This window comes from Schistosoma haematobium, chromosome 4 (genome assembly GCF_000699445.3).
Source record: "Schistosoma haematobium chromosome 4, whole genome shotgun sequence".
Lineage (NCBI taxonomy): Eukaryota > Metazoa > Platyhelminthes > Trematoda > Strigeidida > Schistosomatidae > Schistosoma > Schistosoma haematobium.
Window position 1 is genome coordinate 23,221,441 of NC_067199.1, and position 23,545 is coordinate 23,244,985.

General features: G+C 29.8%; 1 protein-coding gene across 1 annotated transcript in view; it reads right to left on the minus strand.

The window, feature by feature from the left end:
* Positions 1–1,755: 1,755 nt before the first annotated feature.
* The window catches only part of SMOX2 (Homeobox protein engrailed-like SMOX-2), a gene marked incomplete at its 3' end in the record, with an annotated part of 28,438 nt that continues 6,648 nt past the window's right edge, over positions 1,756–23,545 (minus strand). The window contains exons 2-4 of the mRNA XM_012940717.3: positions 5,276–5,393; positions 3,400–3,502; positions 1,756–1,884 (exon numbers count right to left, since the gene is read on the minus strand). Coding sequence (XP_012796171.2) covers positions 1,756–1,884; positions 3,400–3,502; positions 5,276–5,393 — 350 coding nt within the window. The remainder of the gene's footprint in view (positions 1,885–3,399; positions 3,503–5,275; positions 5,394–23,545) is intronic.

Genomic DNA, 23,545 nt, shown 5'->3' on the forward strand with positions numbered 1-23,545 from the left:
GCCTCATATCTAACGAGGTAGAACACCACCGGTCAGGAATAACCTTTCTTCATGAGGCTGAAAGTTCCTAGTTCCAATCCCCGATACTAAGAAGAAACAAATATCCTGGTTTTTAATGGATGTTTAACTAAGATTAGTTAGTGATGTGATCATTTAAAAAATGCACATAAACACTGTTACAATAACAAATTATTATTTAGAAAGTTTAACAATCAATCAAAATCCTAAGATTATAAACATTTCGAATTTTTTTCGTACATTCTATGTAGATAAATAACAACTTAATACATTTCCCTATGATAATCAAGTAATTATGTGATAGGAAATAAAACAGTAAACACAAGCAACGAATAATATCATGACTCTTCTAATGACTTTGTAAGGTCCCGATAAACATAATGAATGGTAACTTTGGAATACTTTTATGGACAAATACTGAACGTATATTCCTATTGTATAATTGTTAAATAACTAAAACATTCATATTCATATTCCTCTTATCATAAACTTTATTTTGACCTATGAACCATTATTATACGTTTTACCATTCTTGAATTATACCCTGTCAATTAGTCACTACCTCCCACATTCACAGCCACATTTGGCCATATTTTGTACAAATGTTATTTTCTATTTTATGCTACGTTGTGCTCTGTTTGATTGGTATATAAACTCAGTATGTTTGAAGTATAAGGATTCATATTGCAGAGGCTGAAACTGGTGTTCTGGACTTAAGTGGTTGGGCTAGGTGGAAAGCAGGACCAATTAGGACTCTAGGCTTCTCGCACGTGTTTTACGCGTCCTTGGTCCGATCGATAATTCGCTGCTTCTGATTGGCGGCTTTGAGAATAACAGACTTCTATCCATTAAAGAAAATTAATGCTACTTCTCAAACATGAAAGTTTTAATTATTTTGATTCAAAGTTTCCCTAATGGTAATGTTTTTTAATATTAAATCATAATTACCAATATCATAAACACAACAGTCATTTTAATGATGAATCTTAGAAGAAAACCTTGAATTAGAATTAATCAACACTGATATTTTTAGTAATTTAATAAAATATTATGCTTACGTAGAAATGATTTACTTAAAACAACTATTAACACGAATCAGAAACTATCAGCATTCGGTTGTGGAAATTATTAAGTTATTGATTGAAATCTTGAACCGATTGATGTTAGACCATCATAGGGAACCTGGGTGCACTGAACGGCCGTTTCGTCCCATTATGGGACTTCTCAGAAGTACACATCCACGATCCCGCTCGCAGGACTCGAACCCAGGGCTTTCAGTCTCATGTGCGAACTCTTAACCTACTTGACCACTAAGCTGGCATCCAACACTATTAATGTCTAACCTCAACCAATCCAAGATGGCCGCGCGATTACCATGTGCCCACTAGTGACTAACTTCGTGAGGGAATTCTCGGATTTCTAGTGAGAAGCCATGACCAGTAGAGAAAATCAGAAAAACATAGAATTTTAAATGTGTAATTTGAATAGTGAATAATCACAAATAATATAAGTAGATTAATTAGTAGTACAGGTATATTTTTCAGTGAATTAAATCAACAAATGATAAAAACGAAAAATCAATAGGTTTATAAGTATGGACAAAATTGTCCTTCAATGAATATTGATGACATATTATTATAAATAAAATTGTGAAAAGAAATAAATGATATAAAGATATACAAGGTTTACGACCAATTCTTTTTGGAAATATCCTTCATTATGTTTAATATTGCATTCTTATTCAGAAGTATTCATATCATCGCTGTCTTCTTCATCTTCTTCTAGGTCAGAACGAACTCGAACTGAATGGTTATAAAGTCCTTCAGCCATTAGATGTAATGCCAAGCAATTTTGTGCACCTGAAGCCTAAATGGATGAACAGATAAACAAAAAGCGAAATTTTTACGAAAAATTCAGACTGCCTTCAACATATGTCAGGATTAATACATAAAAATCAATTAACAAGTATTAGAAACAATCTCGAAAACTAGAAACACCAAACATTGAGGATTACAGATTATGGTGAACATTTCAGCATACTTTTAAAAATATAAGTAGTATAAAATTTTAAACAAAAGTGTGAATAAATAATTAACTTTTACAAGCACTTTAGTTATTCGCGTGAATTTTCCTTACTGAAAACATCTATTCATCATTCTATGGACTGGTCTTGAGCATTACATACAGTTACAGACTTTCGAAGTGAACTGAAAACCTCCCAATCAAACATTTATTGGATTTATGCGTTCTAAGAAACTATAATCTCTTTGTATTCCAATAAAGAAAGCAAATATTTATAAATCAGGTTATAAATGTTCTTATTATTTTATTCTTTCCCTGGCTTTATTTCCATTAAAAACAATCTTTTATATCAATCGTCTCTTCAATGTTCACGTAATTTTGCAGATAAGTTTTAAAGATATTTGTAAAAACAAGTTCCCACTAACTGACTAACTACATATAGATGGTTTATTTACTTTCCTAGTGTGTAATTATTATGTAAATTGCGACTACCATGCTTACCATTCGTTTATTTGTATAAATTAACCCATGCCTAATTTGATTTAGACCATACCACTGTTTCATAGTACCGAAATCTGTGAAGTCATACCTTAATCAACATTCATTGATTACTTTCACACTTGATGAGTCTTCCATATTTTCTGTATTTTGTCAGCTTTATTCATTTAGTTTTTGAACATTAGTATCAGTCTTTGTTATAAATTAGACTCATTACAGAAATTGTTAATTAATTCATCCACAATATGTGGAATAAGATAATTTACTTTACGAAAAGCATTTTTTTAAGAAAGCCCAGTAAAAGTGCATCTACATCAAAAGCTGAATTTTTGTGAATCTACATTTAGCCACTTAACTACCAGTATTCAACGAATAATCCAATGACAAACATGTGTTTTTAACAGTTATTTGTAATTATACCGGTTAAAGTGTATGATTATCTATTGATGTTACCTGATTACAAATATTACATAACTATTAATTTCCTTTTATATGTAACAAACTTGATACAGTTACGAAAATACTATTCTTCCTAAAGAATCGTTACAATACTTCATGTTTTGCATATTTAACACCCATTTACTAAATGAATCTGTATCACAAAGTAATTTTGCACTGATACTGGTAAGAAATTAATTTACATAGAATGACTGTATTCAATTCAGTTTCTTCCACACCGTTTTTTTTTTCAAGAGGACCGTAATTCCCATGTTACCAAGCTTTAGTATATAATTTAGAATAAAATTCAATAGTATACTATATTTTACATAAATAAGTTCAGCTTAATCAAAACGAATCATTTTTGAGTCCATATAGTTCTTAAGAATGTACTAATTATTTAATTTATATCACGAAAATTACCTTTTTAGTTTTTGCACGTTTATTTTGAAACCATATTTTCACTTGAGATTCTCTTAAATCCAGTTCTGTAGCTAATTTCTTTCGACGTAATTCATCAAGATATCTGGATATTATGTTGTTTTTTTAAAAATTAAGGAAGGAATAGAGATAACGAAAAATAGAAAAATTCAATAAGTTATTAACAAATGTGTTTCTATAGTTGAAATCATGAATTAATTGAAGCTAGACCACCATGGAAAACCTGGAAGCACTGGACGGCCGTTTTGTTTTAGTATGGGACTCCTTAGCAGTGTGTATTCACGATCCTGCCCCCCACGATATGTGTTTCTTCTTGAATTGTAAGTCAAAAAATAAATTGAAGGAGGAATCTGTAATTTTAGTTTTTCCCCCTTCAATCTGATGAAATATATTGAACTAATTAAATGATAAGTTTATAAATATATTTTTAAGTACTATCTAACCAGGATAACTACCTCCATCACCCAATAATTCAAAATTTCTAGTTACGCATACAGCCTTATTCGACACAATATAATAATAATATTATGTATTCTGAAAATAATAATGACAGAATTCATACTAGTTTACAAGCATGACCAGTTTGATATAGATAGTAAGTTTAAATGCAGAGAACAGATACGTGAGATTAGATTGTTTGAAGTGTTCTAGTTCTAAAAGTATTTAGGTAGTACTATTAATATATGTAGTACATCAATGGAAAGCATCAGCCAATAACTTTAAATTCTTTCTAAGCTGACATCCTATTAATATAGGAATGGTTCATTTGAGGTCATTTTCTGAGCCATAACGAATTGATTATAACCATTTACTACTAGAGAAAATAAGGTGGAAACAGAGAGCACGGAACATAAAAGACAATAATTAATACAACAGGTTAGTTAGGTCTACCATAATACATATGTCAGGTTATTTTACGATATGCTGTTTGTGTAAGATATTATTCAAATCATTAACGGTTGCCAGGGCCTGTGTTAATGTAAAGCAACAGCAGGTATGGATGTTTACTTAGTGAATTCAATAATAAAAACGTCCAAATATATGAATTTCCTATAATCTCACTTGCGGAGTACGATATACTTATACGTATAAGAACATTTAAAGCATTTTCAGAGGAGAAGTAAGCATCGATGTAGCGAACAAAGGATGTGAGTGATTTTACCTCGCAGACAGTTCGTGGTAGATTGTTCCAGAGTCTGAAAGATTTAGTGGTAAAGTTATTCATATAGAGAGATGATTTACAATATATATATATATATATATATATATATATGGAGAGAGAGAGAGAGTACTACAACTTCTCCATACAATTTCCAAACGTCTGAGATACTGATTGTATGCCAACCATTCATTCACCTGATGGTGATCTTATACTCAATAATGAATGAAAAATAAGAATACTTACGTGCACAAATATAATGCCTAGCTTCCTGACTGTGACATTATCGTGGTTGACTGAGATAACAACTCAACTATGTCGTAAGATGATATTTTTTTATTTATATTGTCGATAATTAATATGAGTGATACTATTCAAAAACAATCAAAATATTCATTACAATTAATGATACTAAATGTTCACGAACTTTCTTACGGGGAACATGTTATAACATATGGTGTGAGAGTATAATCATAGCTATCAAGACACTGTACATCATTCATATTTCAAAATATGAAACAAAGTATTTTGTTGCTTATTTGTAAGAACCAGAACCGTACTATACTTTTCCAATTTTTTCTAAACTACTGTGATTTTATATAAGTAGTAAAATAGTAAAACGAGGTTATTTAAGTATCATTGACTATTTGATTGCAGAATGATTAACATAAATCCCAAAAGAGATAAAACGCAGCTTACCTATTTTTTTCGAACTCTTGGCTTAGACGCTTTAGTTGTGGTACCGTAAATGAGGTACGTGGTCGCTTCAAATTAAGTTCATGTGAGCGGTTCGTTCTTGGTTTTCTTATTCTTGGACCTGAAATTTCAACAAAAAATTAAACGTGAAAAATGTCCATCACAGTTTCCGTGAAGTAAGTCTCAAATTAAGACTACCATACAATATACCTCGAATCACTCGTAAAGCTTAAACTCATGGGCTTCTATAAAATGTCTTTACTAAGTAGTTAATTAGGTTTATTTATCATCTTCCAGAATTCTTGAAATCCAATCACACACCGTAACCCAAATAATTTGTACTTTAATTCTATATAGTTTAACTCCTCACAGGGGCTTATAGATTACGAATTAGAATACGAAAATTAAAGTAATCTGTAGATATCTTTTTAAACAGTGGTGCATTATTTAAAATTTGAATCCTGACTACTTTCTGGTTATAATTTGGAATTCACCAATGGGTGAAATATTTAATTGAGTTTACTGCTTCATTTTATTAGTAGAAATTAAATTTTCCCATTACCACCGCGTGACTTCATAAATTAAGTCTGTTGTAACCATGTCTAATTTTGTTACCGTTCAATTAGTTATAATAACTATCAAAAATTATACTTGTACTATACAAACTTAGGTTACTAAACTAGTCGACTATAGATGAAAGTTAAGAATGAATTTAGTTCTGTGACGTTTAAAATCAAGATAATGAATAATTAAAACATCTTCAGTTCCACTGTTTACTGAATTATCAAATACTGGAAAAGAAAAAGTTTTCTAACAATCATAAATTTTCAGTCGTAAAGCTAGTGAAAAGAGCAAAATTACCAGGATAAAATAAATTCATTATCTTTGATAAAGCTTCATAGTTGTTTTACTATTTCAACGAAACATTATTTAACATCTAATCGACGATGAAATAAAAGCATAATGATCAATTTAACGATCTAGACTTGGAAATAAAAAAGAGAAAAAACGGGACAATCGAGATGACTATATTCAGAAAAACAACATGGACGGGGCAATAATTATACCATAATAGCTTTTGTTCTGTTAGTTAAAAACATTGTCTAACCAAAACCTTATTAAAAAGAGCTAGAAGACTGTGTTTAATGGGAGAATAGAGGAGGAAATAGCACACATTTTTTCAATATGTCTTCAAAAAACTGAATATCCGAAAGAAATTATTGTGAAATATCCTTTGATCTTGAACAGCCAACCAGAATATCGGTCTTAGTTTTACAAACACAGTATTGCTCCCAATACAGAAGCTTCATATGTTGCATAGACTTATTTCGGTTCCATGTAGGTCCTTTCTATTTTAAACTGAAATGAATCTAGATAAAGAATCTTCCTTAGGTCCCTGTAACATCAACTGCCTAATGCTCTTATATACTTGCAAGTAATTTCTTTTATCCAATCCACCGTATATCCCTATTTTTACCGTGAATGAAGTCAAGTGAATGTTTCTGCTTCCGGTTAACAAATTTTTTATTTTAAGGATAATTACAACGAAATGATTGTAATTCTCCTTCTATCATAGATAACAATTACCATAACAGCAGTGTAAATTAGATTTTTAACATTCATTCACTAACTAGTTTATCTGTAATGAATTTTTTTCTCAAAATTATTCAGTATCTTGGAAACACATTAATTTTCACTGAATCAATCAATGAGAAGCAACTAAACATCCTTTTAGAATCAAATTAAATTTGTACAGGTAGAGATTTTGTAATCAAAACCAAGTCAAATATTATTTATCCTGGTGTATAGTTTTCTTCTGATCGTCAATATTAGAGTTTTTATTTGACTTGTTATTTAAAGAGGCTACACGTTTTTGGAATTCGTCGATGATTACTTTTACGATTTATAAACTATTACGTATTATTTATTACTCAACACTGTTCCCCATTGTATATTTTCCTGGACTTCTGAGAAGAGATTTGACTGTGTTTCAGAATACATTAAAGGTAATCGGCAAAGTAAGTAGTGAATTTTCTAACGTCATTATGAATATGGTTGTGGATGAACATTTGAACGAACAATTGAAAACAAGGTTATTTAAAATGCTTTTTTATCAGATATAAACCATCCACTACATTCACTTCATTTCATTTGTACATCTTCTTGAAGAACGAGGAACACGTACAACAGAAACTATCCATGCAAAAAAACGGTATGAGTGCTCTATAGTACCAAATCTAATGTATATTCTATAAAGTAAATAGGTTGAAAAGGCTGACGTAACCGAAAATGTATACTTATGAACCTGTTGCTAATACATTTGTGTACAGTTCTATTTTCTTACAAAGATTTTGTTTAAATATTTTTTACAAGATTATATAGATATATTTCATGATAACGTTCAAGGCACTTATTGAAATATGGTAAATTGTTAATTTCATATTGTAATAAATAATATAATATTAGATAAGGTGATTATTATTAAATCTGAATAAAATGGTAGCTACTTTCCACATCTAAAGTCTTTCAAAGAAAACAAAAATTAGAAAAAAAATTGTAATAAGATAAAAAGTGATTTATAAGTTAACAAATATTGCACAAATGCACACTGAATATACTCTATCAGGATTATTCATGAATACAACACAATAAAATGATCTCAGTTTAAAATATTCAACATTTCAATTGTTCATTGTTCATCAATAGGTACAGATTTGAGTGCGTTACTTCAAATCACACTCTAAATGTAGAGATCAATGATACTATTGTGTTGCATAAATCAATGTAGTTGGAACAAAGCTTAGACCTGAAACTTTGTGGCTAAAAGTTCAACGTTGATGCACTATTGCAATAAGTTCCGATTTTATAAATCCATTTAATTTGTATTAATGGAATGTAAATGCATCTTTATCCTCAAGCCAGTTTTTTAACTATAATTCATTTTCATCATATAATATACATAATGTGTAAATTTCAATACAATCATCTCTAGTTTCTATAAAGGACACACAAGAAGAAAAATGTATGGACTACTGCGATAGTTAGGTTTGAATTACTTATAAGTATCAGCAGAATTACGTTGTGAAACAGACAATTAAATTTTGAATTTCATGTAAACAGAACTAATTGTTAGTCGCTTGTGAAGGAAATTTAACGACTCACGTCTTTTTTTTAAGAGTACATTTTGATAATGAAGGGAATAAAAATTTAACCAATAAGCTATTTAGCTATATAAAAAAAGAACCCAATTTCAAGCAAATCATATTCTTAAACTATAAATCATCCTCACTTTTATCAGTGGTTATCCTTACAAACGATTAAAAATTATCAGTATGGGGGTTGTGGAGATTGTTAAGTTTTTGGTTGAGATCATGAATTAATTGATGTTAGACCACCGTTGGAAACCTGGAAGCACTGGACGGCCGTTTCGTCCTAGTATGGGACTCCTCAGCAGTGCTCATCTACGATCCCGCACCCCACGAGATTAAGTATCATATGTAAGAAAGTGTTAAATAACTATTTCTATATTCTTCATATGGATAGATTATTTAAAAAGAAAGTTTCTTAATTGAACAAAACACTTGTTCATTGATTTATGATGTAAATCATTTTCAATAAAATAATATTCTTAAAGGTTAACAGTTTACCATCTGTTATTATTGATAGCAAAGCATCTACTATAGATTATTACATATATATATCATACTTCATATCTTAAATACACCAATGAAATAAAGAGCAATTTACATACTCACACACATACATCTATGCACATACAAAATAATACACACACAAAAAAATATTAAGTAAATTTTTTCAAGAGAATATTAATCCCCTCAATATTTTAAGGGGGGGAGAGAGAAGTTAATTAATTTTTTTTTCTTTTCTTTCATTTTCAACTAATAATTACCTATTTACTAATTTCGAATTTGTAATTAAAAATTTAATCATCCGATTATTTTAAAAATAGGAAAATCTGCGCACAGTAAAAAAAAAATAAATTAAGAGAGAGGGAGAGAGTGAGTGAGTGGGTGGGTGTTTGGTTGAAGGAGAAAAATACAAACGAAGAAAATGATAGAACGAATTTTTTTAAAGACTATTCATTTATGTGATTGTACATTATATGTTGTTTAGCTTTGTTCTATTATGATGTACGTACTCATATACGTACATTTATGTATTAAGAAAAGTTGACATTTAATGCATCTTAGAAATAATTATCCATGCGTTACTGATAGATATGATCAAATATTAATTTAACAGAAAATAACTTGATGACATACATATCTATCTATTTATCTACTTAACTAAACTGTATATACAAACATACAAGCTTATAGAATGTTAATATATTTACATACACTCATACATGCATAAAGATAAATATTATCTGTACAGTGTATATTTGTATCTGTTCACAAAAGGCCATTCAATATGATAATCGACCATTAGAAATTCGTTTTTACTAAAAGATTTCATTAAGCTTTTCTTATTGTCTTATTTTCATAGTTTCATTTTGTTTTGTTTTTCTTTCTTCAAACTAAGTTACCCCTGTACACACTAACACATAAACAAACACTGAAATACACATACTATTATGGATATCTGTATGTGGATATAAATAATGTTGACAATGGTTAACTAGTGGTCGAATAGTGTGAAGATGAGAGAAATTAGCTTTGAGGCAGAAGAAATTAAGAAGAAGGAACATAAATTCAATAATGATAAAGTATATTATTTAAAATGTATTTAATTTAACCCGATTTGTTTCAATTTTATCATTTCAGAGAAAAAGAAGTATTTATTAGCTAACTAACTTTTTTGTTGAATAATAATAATAACTATTACCTAAGTATCTATAAGCGCTAGTTAGAATGGAAGATTGAATGGTAGGATTGAGGGCAATAATGATGAAACTTAAAGAAAAGAAGAAAAACATAATAACACAAAAGTCAACGATCAAAAATCGAGTCAGATAATTCTGGGTTAATTCACGAAGTCTAAGTAAAATTAAATGTTAAGACACTGATTAATAAACTACAAAAGTAGATATACTACTTGTTATTAATAATGTTTTAATAACGTGTCTTCTAGATAATCTTTAAATTATGGAATCGTATCTCATAGTAACTAGCACAAATTGCTTATGGAAAACATTTTTAACATTCTACTTTTATTTTCATAAATTTCAAACATAAAATCAATCATTTTAATCAAAGGTGGATAGTGGCTAGCAGTGGAATCCAGGACGCGCGTTTCGTCCTATTTGGGACGCGTCAGTTGGATGTACCTGCATCCCAGAGTTGATGTTCATTCCGAGACTCGATAGATTGATAGATTTTTAAACTTAGAAATCTGATTGCAAATATGTCTATGTGAATTCATTGTATTAATTAAATGGTTTGTAAGAAGAAACTGGTGAATTACATTGTTACAAAAGACAAAATTAATCCTCTTATAGCTAGATTACAGTTTGATTTTGCTTGTAAAACATTCTACTGATCAGCATCTATGGTAATCAAAACTTATAAATACTCATGTGTAACATTTTCCTCAATATAATTGAGAAGCTAAAAGATCACTAAACTGCATCATCATTCAGTGAACGTCAGTACTGTAATGTTAATTCACAAAACTCTAGTGAAAATCTAAGTAGAAACGATCTATCAGTCTTATTTGATACAGTTTATCGAAAATAAAAACACACAGTTAACACTTGATATGAATTGCCAATGTTAAGTAACATTATTACAGTCACTACAATTTTCTGGCATTGAATTATATCTAGAAAATTTAAGGAATCTTTAATGAGTCACAAAAAATTAGTACTCCAAATTTTTGTCTGTTTGAAAAAGGATTTGCAAATGGTTTCTATCCTTTCTAAGTAGCGTTTGGCCGAGATAATAATTTCACGAGATTCATAAGATTCATTATGCATAACATTTACAAAAATTGCTAGACATGCTACATCAAAATTATTTCTACAATAAACTCATAACATAGTGAAATCTCCTGAAAGAATGATTGTACACGTGGATATAAATTCTTAATTAATGAAAGACAAAATGTGGTAAGAAGTCTAAGATGGCACTTTGTCAAGAATTAACATAAAATAAGAAACTACTGGAAACAAAATACAATCACACAGTGCTTACAGTACATTTTTGGAATCACTTGACGGTGTTCAAGGAATTTTGCCGAAAATCTATATATAATATAAATGATACAATCGAATCACTGGTATGGAATCAACATGTTCATTATGAATTTATTTGGAAACTACTATGACTATCGGTGAAAATTACAACTGGTGAGTTGTAATCTGATTACCGGCATGATTAATTTCATTACTCCCTCTAAATAATTGCTTCAGAACACAATATTCAACTAACAGTATTCGAACGTGTAGAACCCCACAGTCGCAAATCAGAAGACGGAAGAGGCAGGGGAAGCAATTATTGGGTAAAATTTTTAAAAAATGTGCAGGAAAACAGGGGTATTTATAATTATTGGTATTGACTATAACATCATTATGATTCAGCCTATCCGTAAGTAGGCGAGTTATGCTATCATACAACCGTAGAATGCCATTTCGATATTCTAGAAGGCTCTATCAGATTCTGATAGGATGGACTCTCTTCGGCTCATTTAGAGCCTCTGGCGACTTAGTCGTGCTTCTCGAAGCAGTCCAAACAAATTCTACATTTGAAAAAAAACTGTCAATGTGACTGGAAACATTTATTCATTTTTGCTAAATATGCAACCACTTTTCTTAAGCTTATATCATAAAATATCGTAAATAATTTTACAAGTCATATTAATTGTTTACAAATCAACTAATTTAATAGACTCATATTTACGCTTATATAACGTTATAGAAACAACTGACTTCATTTATACATAATAATACATAATTATTCTTGTTTTGTGATCGTATTTTATGTTACAAACGGTATTTTAAAAATATAACCACCTGGAGTGATATTAAATGCAATCCCTTGAATACACACAGATGAACACAATGTGATTATGTATTTAATAAGATTATTATAATTATAAAATAAATTAACTTGGTAACCAAAACTGAAAGGGATAGTGATTAAATAGTTTCATGTGTACATGTTGTTACGTTGCATTTATGTGATTAAAAATATAATAAATATTAATCACAATTAAAATGCCAAATAACTATGATTACAACTTATAAATGTACATAACTTAATAGTAGTAATAGTAATATCTCATATCTGATTTATACTTATTACATCATATAAAAATACAATCTAATTAGATTTATAATGATAACAACAAAGATAAAAAGAACTAATGAGAGAGAAAGAAAAGTTTACTTTGTATTTTACTGTATATTTAGTTTTTACTTATTTTACAATTTTCTTTTCCTCCATTCAACTATGTAGGTTTAATTATCTACAATTCAAGATGACATATAAATAAGAGATATCTGTACAATCTATTCAATGAACAAATTAAAGTCTATTCTCTCGTTAATAAAAATAACATTGGTGTATCTATGCGATGACTATGAAAGAACTTTATTTTTCCATTCAGGATGATTCGACCACAGCATGTAAACAGTGTATATATTGTTTCTCATATATGTTTCCGAATCAGATAAATGACTATTTTTTGGATTGTGTGATACCTTAGTAGACATTTAATTATTAACGATGTAAATTATATACAAAATCATAAAGTAATTTTCAGTTTGAAAATAATTTAAAATAGAAGGCGTTTTGTGAAGATTTTAGAAATTTCACTGATTGAAATCATAAGCCAATTGAAGCTAAACCACCATGGAAAACCTGGAAGTGCTGGATGGCCGTTTCGTCCTAGTATAGGACTCCTCAGCAGCGCGCGACCACGATCCCACCTATCGTGGGATTCGAACCCAGGACCTACCAGTCTCGCACTAGGTGCTTAACCAAATAGACCACTGAGCCGGCATCCAACGGTATTAATGCATAACTTCAACTAATCCACGACATTGAGCCACCGTCCACCATTGTCATCAGTGAGTTGATATCTCGCAACAGACCTGGTTAAACCCTACTTCAAGAGATACTCCTGGAGTTCTAGTGAGAAGCCATTACCAGTGGAGTTCAACTAGATCAGTTGTGAGGTAGTAACTCACTGATGACAATGGTGGACGGTGGCGCAATTTTGCGGATTGGTTGAAGTTAGACATTAACACCGTTGGATGCCGGCCCAGTGGTCTATTTGGTTAAGCACCTAGTGCGAGACTGGTAGGTCCTGGGTTCGAATCCCACGATAGGTGGGATCGTGGTCGCGCGCTGCTGAGGAGTCCCATACTAAGACGAAACAGCCATCCAGTGCTTCCAGGTTTTTCATGGTTGTCTAGCTTCAATTGACTCATGACTTTAATCGGCGAAATAATTTAAATCATGGAATGACTTTGTTGGATAATTATCGAGAATTTGAAAGTAATTAATAACTGTTTGATTATTAAGTGGAGACTCTCCAACAATTTACACTCATTGTAGTGAACGAGAACACAAGTTAGGACAATCGAATGTAATTGAACATAAAATTATGAAACGTCTTGGTAAAATCTGAGAACCATACAGTGAATACTTAATTTACAAAATGTCAATCAATTGTCGCAAATTTGACTGTTCCTTTTTGTATATATTAGTTAATCTTCTCAGACTACAATGTTCCTGAATTTCCATACCAATTGCTTTCTGTTCCAGTTCTTTCCTCCTCGATCTTCTTGAGCTTCTGCTACCGGACATTCTATTCCTGACTAGCGTTATATACTACTTATGTTAATATAAACAGCACAAACCACACTACAACTCCATCAGGAATAGTTGCCCAATTGAATAGTCATCAAAAATACCTCCAATTTAAATTAAATAAAATTTTTAGCGATTATGTTCCTAACGTAAAAGTAGTTGGTTGATATTCTAGTGGAGAACCATTTAAAAACTACAAATTAATGTAGAGCTATTTCATGTTAGTGGAAAGTAGTGATCATTTATAGACAATAAGGGAGTATTTCATTGATAAACCCGGAGAATGAGAGTCTGAAAATGTAAATCCTGACCGTTTTATTATCTAAAAGGTGTCTCATACACTGTAAAACATAAATATATTGATGTAGACCAGTGTATGTGGCCATGGTTAGATATTGCTAAGAAGTTTCACATCATGTTGAAACACCACTATGATACTCATTGCTTTGCAACTTTTTATCATAAATTAAAATCATTTGTAGATTAACGGAAAATGATGAAACATTAGAGAATTCCTATCTCTGATAAGCAATTTTCTATTTAAACACCCTTTGATTACTTTTAGTGAACCACTATTAAACATTTGCATAACGGAAATGTTATTAATACATTATATATATGAGCAAAACTGAAGTAATATTTCAACAATTATAAAGTAAAATCCAGTGATTTAAGCGAGGAGCTAAGTTGTTTTGATTCATTTACAACGTTTTCTGTTTTAAACGTTATGGACGTTTTTTGATAGGATGGAAATTTATTAAAGACATTTTAGTTTGAAGAAACTGTAACAAGTGGAATCCAGCAATTTGTAAAATGAGACATTTATGACCGAATGGTGATGGTTGATAGTAGAACAATACTATCTGTTGAATAAAGTTAGAAATATTGATCATTGGGTCCTGTAGTGGTAGTTCAAAGTTAACGCAAAAATAGCCAAATTCAAATACTCTTAGTTCGACACCTAAAAGTATTATATACACGCTCTGTTAAGGATTTTCATACAGGAATGAAACAGCTGTATAATGTTTCTTATTATTCAACTTTCGTATAAGTTGTACAAACAACCATTGTTCAGTTACTAGAGTTTAATATTTTTCGAATTCATTAATAAAACCAAAATAATCGGCAAATATGTATTTTTATATCTGAGAATATTGTACAGTCAATGAACTTCACAAATTTTATGAATGAGAAAACATCTAGTCTTTATTTCGTATACCTTTAATGACAAAACTCTTTCAAGGAAAGAAACAACAGAGTCTACATAAAATTCAGTTGTTATTACCTAAATCAATAGTATTCTATTATTTAAGCTGTTATATGTATTATAATCGCAATGTGTTTTTTCTCAAGTGCTGCAAATATGAGTATTTCAATATATCAAGTTCTCATTGTATACTTTCTAAACGGTTCAAATATGAGTAAGTAACAAACGATGATATAATATAACCGACCTAATTCTTATGAGTTAATTCAAGTACATAGATATATGACTGGAAATAACTAGAGTATAACTCAGTGCCATGTTATACTCTCCGATAATGTTTTTCGTATCATTTGATATTATTAAATTTGTAATAAGATCAGTTATTGTAATACTCTTACCCAGCTACAAGAATAACTCAGAGAATCATATCCAGAAGAATTTCTTAACAAATAAAACAGATTTTGAGTTAATAGCTTTAGAAAATCTAGTGGGCGTCTATCCGAACAACTAAAAAAACCTGTAGTTATTTACCCTAAATATGTACTCCTCTGTTATCCATTACTTAATACCTTCTTGATTATATCACTTTTTCCAACTTTCTATCATGAATTTATTCAGCTGTTACATAATGATTGTTAAGGAATCAGTAAATTCTTAAACAAGTATAAAATAGCTGTTCACTTTATTCTGGTCTCAGCAAATAACTGCTTATATAAATCACCAAGGAAAATTATAATCACGATATTGAATTACATAAACAATTTAGTTAAACTACAAAATATGACTAAATATCATTTACAAAAGAAATGGTAAGTCTATGCGTATGGATCATGAATATTAAACCAAAACTAATGAAATTGATTGGAAATCGCCTTATATCATAAGTAAACCGAAGTTTAAATTATGGACAATTGGATTCAGACTCAGTGATCTAGTGGTATCGTGCTTGCCTAGAGACTTAAAGTTTCTGAATTTAATCGTGTTCGTGTATCACTACATTAAAAAGTAAAATTTTTCTTAATGGGGATGTGATATTCAGAACAAATATGAAATGGATCACTTGCTATCAACAAACTACTTGGTAGGTAAGAGATGAAAAAATAAGCGGACTGTTATAAGTAATTAAATTCTTCATCTAACCAAGGTCGCCTGCCACATATCTCTGTTTGGACAAGTCTAGCGTAGTTTATCTATACATGTATTACTCACTCTGCTATCCCATTCGGTTCTGAGTGCATGCTGTTGACGGATCTTCAAATAGGGTAACGTAGCTACTGTTTATTCAATTATTTTTCATATGATTGCAATTTAGGATGTAAATCATTTCAAACTATTTATTATTGACTTGAAGATTAGCTGAGATTGTAGATTTATGGTGAAAACCCACCTATGGGAAGCTAATTTTAAGTTTGCAAATAACAAATTTAAAGTATGAAAACTTTTTTTAACTAAGTTGAAATTTCTGGTATATTTGGATTGTAGTGAACATAAACCAGGCAGCTCATTTTATCTTACATAAGTCTAGCTAATTGGATGTACATCCATCCTTAGTGATATCCACGCTGAGACTAGAACCCAGTACTAATCACTTCATATGTTAATACCTTTGTATTTATTCTGACTCATCATAAACTGATGTAATCGCAAGATTTCTATTCACCTACTATCTTAAGTTTTTAAAATCAAAGCCCAGCTATATTCATGTTTCTACATAATACGTAAGGAAATTTAAATGTTAATAATGAAGGAAATTCTATGAAAACATATTGTACTGACAAACTAATCAGATTAAACAGCGATATTTAAGTTTCTGTGTAAAATACAAAGAACATCGATGAATAATTTGTACCCTGAATCAATGATGGTGATTATGTACAAAGTTTGGTTCATTTCAGTGACGATGTGCTTCTTCAGAATTTTCAAAACGTCGGGCTGCTCAGGAGTACCATGTTTTCCGATTGTGGGCAAAAAATACCAAGTTGATAAAGTACGAATTAATAGGACGAAATTGTATCTGTTATGGATGAAGAAGTCTATACCTTCTTTGTCAGATAAAAACTGAAACAAAAGTAAACCAAGGTTTTGGTAACTCAATGAATACACTGTATATGAACTCCACAGAAAGTACAAATTTGAGCCATATAAATAGATTTTTATATCGTCCTTAAAATTAATTCAGTCCTAACAAATCTGTCGCTAATGTGAACAAAGGTATTACATACATCTTAATTTTTTTGATTTATATGATAAGTATTCCATTTTTATCATACATGTCCTACTGCGGCTTAAAGTTGGATTTACTATGTAAAATTTGCTATTAGAGTTGTCGAATGTCATCAGTATAGTACAGTTTTTCGGGAAACTCGATTTGATCCAAAGACACATGTGTCACTCTGTTCAACCTAGAAAAATAATAGTACCGTAACAAGTAATAATTACACAAAAAACAAAATATAATTACAATTGCATGGATTTTGAAGAATTATTAATCTAAAATATCAATTTGAAATTTATTATGAACAGAAGTAGCCTTAATTTAAATCATGAACCAATCAATGTGAAACCACCATTGAAAACCTAAAAGCACTAGACGGCCACTTCGTCCCAATATGGAACTTCTCGACAGTGTCCATCCACGATCGCGCACAAGATATTTAGACCCAGGACCTTCGAATTGATCGGTTTATAATCACAACTGAAGCTCAATATTCCCCATAACCTTATACTGATTAAAGTAGCTCTAATGGGTATACACCTTTCAAGACATAGTTTAATAACAAATAACTTACAGTGAAATCACCAATGTCTATTATAAGTTCACTTTATTGCTGATACAACTCCTTTTTCATTGTTTCTGGACGGTCTTTTTAGTTACATATCAGCCCATTTTCGGCTACTACAATAACTATCTAGTCACACTACAAATAACCTGTTTTTAGCAGGTACTCAATTTTCACTGAATTCAATGTCATAATGGCAAAGTTAACCTGTTATGGCATTAACAGTTCTTCGTAAAAATAATTATCGTATCCTTTTATTTTTAAACGTGGATTTCGTCAAAGATTGTAATTATCCAGAGGATAACTGAGAAAAAAGTACTGAAGAATAGTTTTATCTTAGTTTAGAGCTTTTAAACAGCACTTATTCATAATCTTTCCAAAGATTAAATCTATAAACTTCAAGTTTTATGGTTATCATTACATTATCAAGGAACAGCTTCGTAATACTATGATTCATACTTCTAAAATCAGCCGAGTCCTAGTATTATAGTGTGACAGTCATTCTGATACAGTTTGGGGTAATTATCAAACTTTCTACAACATTTTCCTCTGTCAATCATGTTTTGGAATTAACAACTTTTTAAGCTACTGTTTAGTGGATGGTTTTCTATGGTATTTTAATTGATGCCAAAAAATCACTGAAACAAATATATTATAACTACAGCTTATTAGCAATGTCCATATGATCAGATTACTCGATTATAAAGTCTACTAACGACTAGTTTACTTCATACTTATCTGATCAATGGCCTTCACTTTTACCAGTACTACAATGAACTTAAAACGACAACGAAATTTTACATCTTATTAGTTCAATGAATTCTTTCTAACTCCGTGAGCATGTTAAAACACGAATATAGTAAGCAGATAAACCTTTTCACATTTTCTACTCTCCAATTTCTACACATTGAAGACATTAGTTACACAAAATAACGAAATAAATAACTAATTATGAGTTGAGATATAAGCTTACTATCATAATAATATTAAAATAGAATCAATCAAGTGTTTAATAATTACACAATTATCATCAGAATAATTCATGAAAGTTTCATCTACTTTAATTATTCACTTTGATCTAATAAAATGTATTTATTCAATGATAAATTCACAATAATTATCACCTCTTAATTGATTAAAATGAAAGATAAATGATAAAAGAATAAAGAATAAAATTAACTAAGTCACTTACCTAATTGGTAAATGATTTAATGTTTACTTCAATATTTAAATGTTAAACCGATATAATGATTAATTATACAAAGGGTAATATTCATTAAACTATTGGAATATTGGAATTTCAGATGATGATGATGATGATGATGATGATGATGATGATGATGATGATGATGATGATGATGATGATGATGATGATGATGATGATGATGATGATGATGATGATGATGATGATGATGATGATGATGATGATGATGATGATGATGATGATGATGATGATGATGATGATGATGATGATGATGATGATGATGATGATGATGATGATGATGATGATGATGATGATGATGATGATGATGATGATGATGATGATGATGATGATGATGATGATGATGATGATGATGATGATGATGATGATGATGATGATGATGATGATGATGATGATGATGATGATGATGATGATGATGATGATGATGATGATGATGATGATGATGATGATGATGATGATGATGATGATGATGATGATGATGATGATGATGATGATGATGATGATGATGATGATGATGATGATGATGATGATGATGATGATGATGATGATGATGATGATGATGATGATGATGATGATGATGATGATGATGATGATGATGATGATGATGATGATGATGATGATGATGATGATGATGATGATGATGATGATGATGATGATGATGATGATGATGATGATGATGATGATGATGATGATGATGATGATGATGATGATGATAGTAATAATTTAACTTACGTAATAAATGAATTGTGCTTACACACACAAACACACAAACATACATACATACATACATTAGCAACATGTTTAACATTACGAAATATGCTCATTCATTATACTTTTTTCTCTCTTCCCTTCATTCACATAACACACAAAGATGAACTATATATATACATATAACATTGTATAAAATCATAGTTGGTAATTAGGTAAAAGTTATTTTGTTTAAAATTAGTAAAAAACAAAGTTTTTCATACTAATTTTTATAATAGACATTGAATGCTTGTTTAAATATTTCAAAATTTACCAAAATATTCTAATCATTTGATATTTAAATCACTAAAAAAAGAACACACTAGTTTTAAAGACCAAAACGTTTTGCTCGCTTTCTTTTTTACAGAGTAAGAAGAATTATTATTACTAATTTAAAACAAGACTCCCAACCTATCCACCTATATCCCTTATTCTATTTGCAATATTTGTACAAATTACCTTGATTATTATTGTTGTGTTCTGTTTCTATGGTCAAGTGAAATGAAAATTGAAGCGATAAAGACAGAAAGAACTTCAACTGTCTCATGTAATTAGCAATGATATATATATATATATATGTATATATATATATATATATATATGCGGCAGTTTGTGAAACTATGTAGAAACGTTATCTGTAAAGCTTCTGTACATAAAGATTGTCCACACTGGTGATAATGATGACATTGATAATACTGTTTTTGTCAGTATTGTTGTGACTATTATTATTATTATTATTATTATTATTATTATTATTATTATTTCACTCGCTGTATTCTTGCTTCACTAATCAAAAGTAATGACAAGCAGGAGACAGTAGAACTTGAGAGAGAGAGAGATAGATAGGGAGGGAGATAACTAAAAAAGAAGAATACACGTTATTCTTTAGTTCTTTTTCCGTAATATTTCTTACTAACGTGGATGTCATTTTAGTTTTTCGTTTCAGAAAGACAATAACTTTCTTATGTGACTTTTCAAATTCTCCATTTTAATGAGATAGTTGTGTGTGTATGTCTATTTATATACGTGTGTTTAGAAAAGTATGATAACAGAAAAATGCCTCGATTATGGGCAATAATATAGTGTATACTGATAGTTAGACAGGTGCATCATAATTGGTCTCAGTTACATATTCGTTTATTATTGTGGCTGTATTTTTCAGATTGAGAGAAGAGGGAGAATTGGGAAAGATTCTAATAGATATATGCAAGAAAACATTTAGATCATTCTGTATATGTTACGGTTTATAATCAAGTGATCATCCCTCCATAAACATAGGGATAGAAAGAAATTTAGCATTTTTGCTAGGAAAATAAAGAACATTCTTTTACAGTGATTTTATCTTTAAACTAATTAATAAACAAGCTTATAAGCTTGTTGTAAATATACAATAACGATGACAATTGAAATAGTATAAGTGATATATGAAAGAAAGATAGGAACTGCTTATTAACTATGGATACTATCAATAAAAAAGTGATTAGTGTTGTTTTTCTCTACCTAGAAATAACTGTAAACAAGTATAAATTGAAAGTTTTCCTGAAACTTCGGTTGTTTAAAATAAAAATAAATTTGATTTTTTAAAAAGTATGAAATCAATTTGAAAATAATTTACAATATAAATTGACTTCAACTGAAAAACCACCCAAAACCGATTAGTTGTTTTACTGCCATTCAAAAGCTCCTCAATAGACCAGAGGACATTTAGCTGTCTTTCAAACACGCACGATACATTAACATTACTGGACTAGACTCTAATGATTAACATTCTAAAATTCAACTAATTCTCAAATATAGTGCGAAAATCATTATAATCGATTAAATTTGCTTTATGTTCAATCTAGTCGAACTCCACACTTCTTCCTAGTACACTAGGAATTCTCCTCGAAGTTTATAAATAAGATTATTGAATTTAAAAATGGGATGTTTTAAATAAATGATTGGAATATTCTTAGGAATGATTCTAAATAATTCGATGTTATTGTCAGTTAACTAGAAGTACATTCAAATAATTCATAAAGTTGATTAATATTGATGGTGTGCTTGAACGAAATTAACAATATACAAAAGTTTAAAACAATTAGTCCTTTTGATAAATTTCAATAATACAATGAGAAAATGAAAGTTATTAGAATTATGTAATATATTTGCTCAATACATTTTGTCTTCACATAGCATTGTCGAAATATTCAAAGGAATGAATAAAATAAACCATAAGATTCATACATTTATCATATAACATCTGTTGAACATAATAAAGCCTGAAATTTGTTTCAATTTTCACAGAAATGAAAACTTATAAAAAACTGTCAACACTCACAGAGCTTACGAATAGCTTTTTTTCAAGAAATTGGCCGCTGAAATGTCCAAGCTATGAATGACATATCTACAAAGAAAACTCATGTATACTTAGAAAGCTTCTGAGGTTAACTGGTAACGTACTGAAAAACTCCGTGTTAACAGAAATCACAAAGCCGAAGTTCAAAATTTAATGATGGTGAAATTTATACTTAAAAGCCTGAGGCTTTTAAAAAAAGTAAACTCTGATTAAATGATTTAAATACGAATAAACGTACCGAATTAAATGAAACAGTTTGAAGTTTAAATCCTTGAATTAATAGATGAAAGCACTATTAGACATCGTTATAAAGCAATCAGAAAGCTACCTAGCTCCAATAAAAGGTTTCGGATCATCAGTTTACCAAAGGTATACTAAAGACACGTAGTAAATATTTCTGTAATTTTAAAACACTCTTACCATTTATAAAAAGTAACACTCCTTCAGTAAAGTATCTACTATTTTAGGTCGCTAAACAATTATGTACAACTGGCAATGAATAAATTTTTGCTGTGTGAAAAGAAAATCATAACAGAATATTTTACTCAGTAGATGGTTCTAACATCGACAATCTATCAAATGCATTGAATATGATTAATAAATACTTTTGAAGACAGCTTTTCAATAGCAGATGAATATATGAAAAGATTTACGAGATGCCATCTATATTTGTACCGTGGTTGCTGTTTGCTGATTGAAAAATGTATTAAACTGAAGTTAAATGTATTTTTTGAATATATATAACAACTTCTGCAACAGTGGTCATTTAATTCATTCTTTAGAGATGAGAAAACTATAATGAGTAAAGAAATAGTGACGCCATACAGATAGTCAAAAGATGTTTTGAGGACTATTCCCTATATGCTAAGCAAATCACCATAGTGAATCGAAATTCGCTGTTTAGTGAGAGTCGACAAACTCTATGACACAAGATTTAAAGGTGTCACAAAACTGAAGATAAACTATTTTTCCTATATATATATATATATATATATATATATATATATATATATATATATAAGGTCAACTAGACTGGAAATGGGGTATATATATATATATAACTATTCAGTAACTAGATTATGTATATCTATACTCCTCTTACTACAAGACTATTGTGATACGATTTACTACTCTTAAATTTAGTGATTACAGTCTCCCACGATCACAGCCACTTTTGATCAGATCTTGTACATATGTTATTT